General features: G+C 40.6%; 2 protein-coding genes across 2 annotated transcripts; one reads left to right on the forward strand and one right to left on the reverse strand.

Annotated features, from left to right (window-relative positions):
• Positions 1-1,815: 1,815 nt before the first annotated feature.
• On the reverse strand, positions 1,816-4,803 carry LOC107458127 (uncharacterized). The gene is made up of 2 exons (XM_016076339.1): positions 4,639-4,803; positions 1,816-3,387 (listed from the first exon to the last, which is right to left on the reverse strand). Exons 1-2 carry the CDS (start codon positions 4,801-4,803, stop codon positions 1,816-1,818), a joined length of 1,737 nt encoding a protein of 578 aa, XP_015931825.1.
• A 3,907-nt stretch (positions 4,804-8,710) lies between these two features.
• Positions 8,711-9,550, forward strand: LOC107458128 (uncharacterized). The gene has a single exon (XM_016076340.1). It carries the CDS (start codon positions 8,711-8,713, stop codon positions 9,548-9,550), a length of 840 nt encoding a protein of 279 aa, XP_015931826.1.
• The last annotated feature ends 1,163 nt before the right edge of the window (positions 9,551-10,713 follow it).

Here is a 10,713-nt window from a genome sequence, read left to right on the forward strand (position 1 = left end):
CGATGTGGGCGGTCACCATGTTCGTCGGTCTAGTGCCAGACGCCGGGGACTTGAGGGTGCTACCCAGTTCGGTGGTGGAGTTAGTGGGACCACAGGGACTGAGACTGCAAGCGATACATTCACTCAGTCTGTTACGCCTATGATGACTATGGATGTAGATGATCAGATGGGTAGTGCACAATTTTATTCAGACTTTACTGCGGTGTTTAAGGATGATGCTGGCCCGTCCCATGTGCAGGTTGATGCCCCGCCTTACCAGTCGCATGTACCAGATGTGCTGTTCGATACCGCAGCTTACCAGCCACATATGACAGAGATGCAGTCCCAGACACCTGACTATTAGGGACAATATGCGGTGGATCTTAACCAGCCTGCAGGTAGCCCTTTGGATACTTGGTTTACCATGGGAGGCACCCCTCAATCTGCGTATGGGTTAGGCCCTCCGATTGATGATGCTGTTCAGGAGGCTGGCCGACCGACTAGAGTCAGGCGTCCCACGCGATGTGGGACGGGATCTCATCTGCTTGATCCTTTTCATGATGTAGCCCGGGATGATCGAGATGATTAGTCTGTTGTGTTGTATTTTGTGTTTTTTGGTTATGTGATTTATGAACTCATTATGGATTTTCTGCTTAATTATTATGGTTGATTGTTATTTTGGCATATCATTTACTACTATATCGTTACTGATCGCTTATATAACCGAACTAATCCATGATAAATATACAAAAGTGATAAACAACTAATTGAGTTAAGATTAACTAACAAACTGATCATAACTAAAATTCATTGCTGATACAATGGGTTTCATTTGTAAAAACAAACACTAAACAGATAAATGACAACATGACACGTAAACAATTACGAAAGATATAAACCATGATAATTCTAGATGCCGCTGGTAGAACCTCGCTGAGGGCAACCCCTTCGAGTGTGGCCGGGCTGCCTGCACAGTCCACACCGCTTCAGTCGACTGGTGTCAGCTTCGTCCATGTTGTTGCGGATGCGGGTGGATCGTGGTCGTCCTTCTCTTGCCCGTCTCATATTCGGGTCGGGGATCACAGTCAGACCGTCATAGGGGGGCCAAAGCCCCTCTGGAATACAAGGTGCAAAAGACATCTAATACACCTTAAACACCTCAGACATGCTGTACACTTCATCAACATATGTTGCCCAATCTAGCCGTGACTGTGCACAGCATGCGATGGCATGGCAACATGGATAGTGCAAAGCCTGGAAGTAACCACAATCGCAACTACGATCCCTTAGGGAAACCCGGTAGCTACCCAACGAGAATCTGCCTGTTGGAGTAGTCTCAGCCACTGTATAATCAAGTTGATGCCTATCGAACACAGTCACTGTGAAGCACCTCGCATCCTTCAGGTTCCGCTCAATGGCCCTAACAAGTTCCTGCGAATACCGGTGACCGGACCCTAACTGTGCCTCTGCCGTCTGCCCCCGGATAACGAACAACTCAGCAAGGCGAAGATAGGTGGACTTAACCAAGGACGCCACTGGTAGATTTCTTGTGCCCTTCAAAACAGAGTTCACACACTCAGAAATGTTGGTCATCATGTGACCATATCGTCTGCCCCCATCCTTGTGCTGTGTCCACATCTCATACTCCATTTTGTTTGCCCAATCACACATTGTCGGGTTCTCTGACCTCATTATATCAAACCAATAGTCAAATTCTGCTTCCGTCTTCGCATATGCGGCGTTTACCAGCCACCTCCTCGCATCCTGCCCCTTGAAGGTGAGGGCAAAATTTGCAGCAACATGCCGAATACAAAATGCCCTATAAGCATGCGGAGGTCACCAACCACTATCTGGTGACTCCAGCGCAGTCTTGATGCCGTTGTGTCTATCAGAGATCACGAGAATACCTTCCTGTGGAGTCACATGTCTTCTAAGATTGGACAGAAAGTATGACCAAGACTCTGCATTTTCCCCCTCCACTAGTGCAAACGCAACAGGAAAAATATTCGAATTTCCATCTTGAGCAATCACCAACAACAAGGTTCCTCCATACTTGCCATACAGATGTGTCCCATCGATACTGATGAGTGGCTTACAGTGACGGAATGCCTCAATGCATGGAGGGAATGTCCAAAACATCCGATGAAAGTAGACTCTATCCTCATCAACCTGGTCACCCACTCTAACCGGGGAGGTCTTTAGCAGAGCAACGGAACCGTTCATGGTGAATGTGACCCCAAGGATCCAGCGGGACAGATCCGCATATGACTCCTCCCAATCGCCGTAGATCTGTGCTACTGCCTTCTGCTTTGCCAACCACACCTTCCGATAACTAGGCTTGAAACCATATGTTGCCTCTGTTGCCTCTTGCAACACCTTAATCGACACCGATGCATCAGCTCTAACCAATGGAAAGATTATTACATAGATCACATGATAATCAAGCTTCTTGTGGTCACTCGATATCGATGTGGCCATACACGTGTGTGGTCCGTTGTACCTCCTAACTTCCCATGTGCTCTTCCTTTTCCGCATGACTATCCGAATCAACCACGTGCACCCGTTACCGAACTCCTTGCATCTCCCTTGGTATTTTAGATTGTCTGACTCCATAACCCTGTACTCAACTCCACGCCGAATGCTATAATCTTTTACGCTCAGCACAGCTTCCTCCTTACTCTGGAACGATTGGCCAATTTGAAATTCAGTCAAACCTGTCCAATCATGCATACCCTGCCAATCGAATGTTGCCTCTACATTCTGGTGTTGGCCGATGGCTTCCAAGTTCAAAGACGACAGGTGGGGAGGGTACTCTTGTGTTCCAGAACCGGAACCTCCATGGGCTGTACGTGTACCTCTTGGTATATCATCATCACTGTCCCCACCAATATCGACCGGCTCCTTATCAGAATCATTATCACGCAGCGCATTCTCAACTCGATCCAGTCTGACCTCAAACTCAACCTCAGGCACACAATGAACCACACTTGCATGAACAGCCCCAGCACGTTCGGGCCCGGGAGGTAGAACTACCGCTGCTACCACAGGCATTGATGTCGAGGCACCACCGACTGTGGTCGACTGAGGATCCAGTGTCGATGCCCCGGAGCTATCCACATGATCTTCCAACTTCACAAACAGCTCAGGTATCCTCACCTCCGGAAAACTACGCCTGCAGTGAAACAAGACCTGCAGGTCTTCATCCGACCCTATCACAAATGTCTCATATCTCACACCAGTTGACACAACAGTAATGAGAATCTTGTAAAACAACTTTTTTATCAACTTCGTCGCACAAGTACTGAGCTTTTGTAGTATGCTGAACTTAATCTCTGCCAATGTACTTGAAGATCGGATAAAAATACTAACCGGTTCTCTATCTGTGAATTTCACACCATGCCTTTTGCTCTTTTGAATTTTTCCAAAGCAGTGGACCAGAGCCACAAAACTATCCTCCCCATCTATTTGAGACTAACACTCTACTTCTCCACATTTGCCCCCTCCATGGTTTATATAGAGAGCCCAATAACACACACTAAACGTAAACTGCTATAGGCACCAGCGGTTTACGCACGCACACCAACCAACATAAACCGCTGCTGGCAGCAGTGGTTTATGAACAACCCATTTTGCTTGTAAACCGCGGCTGGTTCTAGCGGTTTATATAGATATGTGAAACAATGTATTTACATATCAGTTTCTGAAACAATGTATTTACGTAATATTGAGAGTGAAACAATTTAAATAAGTAAATTGCCCTAAAAAAGTGATCCCAATTACATTTAAGAATTTTAAAGTGTTATCTTTATGAACAATAATATTTTTTTGAATTTATCCTTTTCTGTTGTCTTTTAATGTCATAAATAAAAATATATATCATTCTTTTTAAATACATATAAATAAATAATTTCCTAAAAGAATCATAAAAGCTACTCATACTCTACATCATTAATCTCCTTAATCATATTTAAAAAAAAGTTCCACTAAATTGTATTCACAAAATAAAATATTATCAAAAGTGACTAGCATTTCTTTCTTACTACGTGTGACAAAAAAATCATATACAATTTTTATAAACATATAACAAAACGCAAAAAACGTAACAATGACCAGGACTCCAAAATAGTACCATTTTATCACCACACAACACTTTCCAAAAGGGTAATTCTTCATGGTCAGAGTAATCAGCATAGGCTTACGTCCAAAAAATCAATTGTACATAACTTGAGTCATCTGTACCCATCTACCTCAAAAAAATAGTTTTTTCGAGTTAAAGATATTAACACATGATGAATTTCTAGTTGTCCTGTGTACTTATTGGTCCCAAACATTTTCAACTATTAGGATTTCTACATGAGCATATACAACAAAGACTAATTAACACAAAAATCAGAGTTGATTATGATAATCTATTTTATCAATATCTTTCTATTCAATTAACCAATCAATCTCAACGCGTCAGCAAAAAGTGATTTCCAACCATGTGTTAATATAAATAAAACAGAAAATAATCTCTTGTTCAAATATATCAAGATATAGTCATACTTTACGACAATAAGAAACACATAATCAATTGTTAAAACCAATAACCTCAAAGTAACCAGAGATTAAACACATATAAAAATTATACCTGTAATGGTGAATATTTTCTGGAAGTACCATATCTCCTAAGGGAACACCAGCAACAGTCATGAAATGAAAAAGTGAATCCAATCGCATTTCAGGTGGGATTCCAAAAACTTGGCACTTTTTTTGCTCATTTTCACATAAAAACTGATAACATTGCATCCGAAATGAACCTACTAGACCCAATTCAGTCAACATATCCCATACATCTAATTCACTGTAAAGGCGAGGCCTACTTTATTGGATAATAGCTATAATGATTTTTTTTTGTTTTGTTTTGAAAAAAACTAGAACTGAAAAAGAACTTACTTTTCTGTTGAGGATGCCTGGTTGAAGATGTGCTTCACCTGTCACAAGGATAACGAAACTACTGTAGCAATGTGGACGCAGATGGGAAACTACGGTGGCAGTGCTGAGGAAGAAGGCCAAACAGGTTAAGACAACGATAGGTGTTCTCTTCTTCGGGAAAGATTGAAATTAGGGATTCTAATTTATGTAGTTGAAAGGGTAATTGTGTCTTTTTACTAATATTTTTCCTTCTATCTCAGTTTTCTGCCCAACTTTGAGGTGAAAACTTTTAAATGGGTCCCATATGTACTTTTTCATTTTCCCTTCATTTTTCTTATTGATCCAAACGAAGGAAATCAAAATTTTCATCCCTTTTTTTCTCCCCCATTTTCTTTCTTTCCAAAATCATCTCATCCAAACAAAGTGTAAGAGTAAAGTACCAACCTGTCCTTGTCTATTTCCCAAAATAACAAGACGACCCTTAACCAAAAACGCGTTCCATTGCGGTCCCTGATCCTGTATTTCGTCTGCCAATCCGATTTTTCTGTCAGTTTCACGGTGAAAATGGACAGGGACCTAATTGTCTCTAAATTTAAATTGGTTAAGGGTTTATTTGTCCTTATTATTCTTTAAACAATATTTTTAATTATATTTTTATTCATTATATTATTCAAATTTAAAAATATCATTTATTATGAAACTAAATAAATAATTTTCAAATATAATTTTTAAATATATAAATAATAAATATTAAAATTCAGTTAATACATTAATAATAATAATCCTATGATATACTATTAGTATTATAACTAATGAACACATTATTTGATATATTGTAAACTTTTTTTACTAGTAACAAATTTAATTTTTTATCTCTTTAAACTAAATTAATAATTCTATTATGTTTTATTGCATTTAGTATTAGTAGCCTACTCATAGTGTATTTTAGTGCAAAGATATCAAATAGAATTATTAATTTAGTTTAAAGAGATAAAAAATTAAATTTGTTATTAGTAAAAAAAGTTTACTATATATCAAATAATGTGTTCATTAGTTTTCACTTTATTGTGAAAATTAGCTAGAATTTATATATTTAAAAATTATTTATTTGGTTTCATAATAAATAATATTTTTAAATTTGAATAATTTATTAATTAGTTTGTACTTATTTATTAAAAAAAGAATATTAATATAATGAATAAAAAAATAATTAAAAAATATTGTTTAAAGAATAATACGAACAAATAAACCCCTAACCAATTTAAATTTAGATACAACTAGGTCTCTGTCCATTTTTTAACCTGACATGTCAGCAATTTCTGTCGAATTTTCGCCGTGAAACTGACAGAAGGACCGGATTGGCAGACGGAGTACAGGGACCGTAATGGAACATATTTTTGGTTAAGGGTCGTCTTGTCATTTTGGGAAATGGACAGGGACCAGGTTGGTACTTGACTCGCAGATTAATCAGCAAGGTTGCGAGAACCGAACTGGTCAATAAACTGGTAAGATTACTGGTTTAATAGTTTATTGGTTTGATTGAAATTTAACCGAAATTCAACCGGTTTAATTAAATATTAAATAAAATTATTAAAAATTATATATAATTTTATAAATTGAATAAAGAGAGAGAAAGTGAAAATCTTTGTCGCATAAATGTGTAAAGAGAAAATATTTCTAGAAATCAAACGGTTCAAAAATTTCAATATGGGAAAGAAAGTGGTGATTTGGCCAGAAATGGGGGAACATTGTGTTTTGCCCAATGGTGGACGTCTGGGGTGCATGGTCAACACGCAGGGGGCGTGTTGAGTGCTACAAGTAGGGGGCGAGATGACATGGCACAGCTTGAGTGTTACACGGGAACATCACGTGGGGGTGTGCTGACCTAGCACGTGGAGGCGTGATGATGACGTGGCGAAGCTTGAGTGGTACACAGAGGCATCACGTGGGGGCGTGCTGATGTAGCACGTGGGGGCGTGATGATGATGTGGCAGAGCTTGATTGGTACACGGGGGTATCACGTGGGGCGTGATGTTGTGGCAGCAGCATGTGAGGGCGTGCTGAGTCAGCACGCAGGGGCGTCCTAACACGTGGCAATACGTGATTGGCCTGAGGCAATCAAAACGTGGGGGTGTGGTGAATGCTACTCTCTATATAAGGTAGTGCTCGGGTCCATTTTCATTCTGAGGAAGTGTGTGAGTATTCTTTGAGTGTATTTCTGTGTAATGGAGGGTACTGCAAACTTGGTAGTGTATTGTGACGGTGAGATAATACGTAATACTCATGAGGGAGTGAGGTTTGTGTGCCAGAATCCATTTTTGTTTGTGGTTCCATGGACCATGACGTTTATAGAACTTCAGAACGGTCTCTGTCAAAGCATGGAGAACGGTACGTTAATGAAAGTGAGCAGAATTCTGTACCGAAATTCAGTTGTAGTTTTTGGTGGTCTAATACAGTTTGATACCATACCAATCGCTGACGAAGTGACTATGCATAATATTTTTCAAATTCACCGGCAGACTCAGATGCGACAGCCACAGATTGAGCTGTATGTTGAGTTTGAAACCGTAGAGGCATAATGGATTCAAAATGATTTAGAGGTGGAGGATGATAGAGCTGCAGTGTACGAGGGAATAAATAGTGACAACGAAGAGGACTTCGAAGCCACTTATGAAGCCGGCGACGAAGACGAGGATGGTGATGTGGGAGTTGAGACAGTAGTGGTTCACCCTCGATCAGTCAACTGATGAACGTGCCACCTTTTATGCGTGAGTTAGATCTCGACGCCATGCATGCATCGGAGTTTTTGGAATATTCAAACATAGGTACGTGATGACCGAATAATATGTTTTCTTTAATCTATACTTTGGATTGATTAATAAACGAGGATGGGCACTTTCTGTAGGCGTTGCTGATCCCGAGGACAGAGAGTTCTGAATTGGAATGGAATACAGTTCTAGAAAGTCGGTCGTGGAAGCAATTAGAAGTTACACTATCACTAGAGGAGTTGCCTACGACGTGTATGAGTCTGAGCCACAGACGTTCTATGCAAAATGCAAGATGTATGGGCGTGGGTGCGACTGGCTTATCCGAGCCAGCTTGATATGAAAAAAAAAGGTTGTTAGGAGATACGCAGATACAACGGTAGGCACACGTGCACAATGGGAGTGATTTCACAGGATCATTCTATGTTGGACTCGGATACAGTTGCTGAGGCTATAAGGCCATTGGTCAAGACTGACCCGTCCATCAAGGTGAAATTTATAATAGCCAAAGTCCAGTCAAGGTTCAACTATACCATCAGTTACCAAAAGGCTTGGTTAGCAAAGCAGAAGTCCATAGCGAAAGTTTTCAATGATTGGGAGGAGAGTTTCCAAGCCTTTCTGTGGTGGCTCTCGGTTATGGTTCAGAAGATGTCTGGGTCAGTTGTCCAGATAGAAATACGCCCACTGTACAATGGGAATGAAGAGGCGCAAGGGGTAAAAATACTTCATCGCGTATTTTGGAGTTTCAATCCATAAGTTAGGGCATTTAGGCATTGCAAGCCCCTAGTTCAGGTTGACGGAACACACCTATATGGAAAGTACAAAGGTACACTTCTGGTCGCTGTTGCACAGGATGGGAACCAGAACATGTGCCTATCACTTTTGCCTTGGTAGAAGGGGAGACAGCTGATGCGTGGCACTTCTTTTTCAGGAATCTACGAATGCATGTTGTCAGAAAAGATGGTGTGGGTATGATCTCGGACCGGCATTAGTCAATTCGGGCAACAATAAATCGTTCTGGAGGTGACTGGCAACCTCCAAGAGCATGGTGGATGTTTTGTATAAGGCACATCAGCAGCAACTTCCTACAAGCATTCAAAGTTCCTCACTTGCAAAAGCTTGTGGTCAACATTGGGTATTCAAGAACGGTGGAGGAGTATAACATCAACTATAAGAGGTTGGAAGAGCGAGGCGAGGCATATGCCAGGTGGTGCGATGCCATTGGACTTAGACATTGGGTATTGGCATTCGACGAGGGACATCGATTGGGCCATATGACGACGAACCTTGTCGAGTGCATTAACTCAGTGTTGAAGGGTGCCCGTAATCTACCTATGTTAACACTAGTCCGAGCAACATATTATCGGTTAAATGAACTTTTTACGCAAAAGAGTGCTGAGACTCACGAACGCAAACGTGCTAGATTTACTTATTCTATATTCACACAACAGCGGATAGAGGCAAGTATGCAACAGGCTGGAAATATAGTTGTGCACCGTTTTGACAGACGGAATGAAGTATTTGAGGTGTGTAAAATGACTAGCGGAAAGGTGTTAGTCCTTGATCTTGCGCGACGTACGTGTGACTCTGGGCACTTTCAGGTGGAACGAATACCATGCCGCCATGTTATTGCTTGCTGTGTTAACCAGCGAATCGATTGGCAGCTGTATGTGCATGACATGTACAAGATGACAGAGGTTCGTAAGGTATATAGATTCGAGTTCACACCATTAAGTGAGGCCGAGACATGGCTTGCATATGAGGGACCCACATCGGTCGCTAATCCTGCCTTGAGGCGAACGTCGAAAGGTCGCCCAAAATTGACCAGATACTTGAACGAAATGGACTCACGCAACATGCGTGTTCCTCTGATATGCCGTCTCTGTGATTGATAAACCACTATTTTATGGTTTATCTTGTGCTCAATTGAGTGGTTTTTATCAACTCTTTACCCACTTATTCATATGATTTGCATGGTTTTACATTCTCCTTCCTGATTTTGTGCTATGACTGAAAACATGCTTTTTTGGCTTTTATTTTCTTTTATTTAAATCCTCTCTTATTATCATTCGATGCCTTGATATGTGTGTTAAGTGATTTAAGGGATTACAGGGCAAGAATGGCTTAGAGGATGGAAAGGAAGCATGCAAAAGTGGAAGGAATACAAGAAGTTGAAGAAATTGCTAAGCTGTCCAGCCTGACCTCTTCGCACTCAAATGGCCATAACTTGAGCTACAGAGGTCCAAATGATGCGGTTCCACTTGCGTTGGAAAGCTAATGTCTTAGGCTTCAATTTGATATATAATTTGCCATAGTGGCCATATAGATAGATGATGCAAACGCGCGCTCCACGTGGATGCATCGCATCTGCGAATCTCATTCCACGCAAACGCGTGGATGACGCCTCCGCGTCACTTTGCCGCGACCTGTACGGACCGAAAAGTGCTGGGAGTGATTTATGGGCTGTTTTTGACCCAGTTCTTGGCCCAAAAAACACAGATTAGAGGCTGGAAGTGGAGCAGAATGAATCATTCAATCATTACTCACAATTTTAGGTTTTAGATGTAGTCTTTAGAGAGAGGTTCTCTCCTCTCTCTTATGTATTAGGATTAGGATTTTTAGAAATTAGGGTTTATTTCTTCTTCAGCCATAGGTTCAATATTCTTTTTACTTTATATTTCTCTTCTATTTTGAGATACTTTAATGCTTTTATTTATGTTTGATTTATGTTGCCCAATTGGCTTATGAATATTTTCCATGTTAGATTTGACTGCTTTGAATGAATGTTATTTGAGGTATTCCAGATATTTATGATTTTAATTTAGCTTTCTACATTCCTGGCTTTGGTTAAGAAATCACTAACTCTTGAGTTATCAAACTCAATATGATCGATAATCGCTATCTTTGCTAATTAGCTTGAACTTCTATAATCCCAATCTTTTTCAAGGAATTAACTAGGATTTGAAGATCAAACTAATTAGCCACTTGACTTTCCTTCGCACCAGCAGAGGTTAACTAAGTGGAATTAAGATTTTTTTTCATAGCAAATAGTAGG

The sequence above is a fragment of the Arachis duranensis genome, chromosome 7 (genome assembly GCF_000817695.3).
Source record: "Arachis duranensis cultivar V14167 chromosome 7, aradu.V14167.gnm2.J7QH, whole genome shotgun sequence".
Lineage (NCBI taxonomy): Eukaryota > Viridiplantae > Streptophyta > Magnoliopsida > Fabales > Fabaceae > Arachis > Arachis duranensis.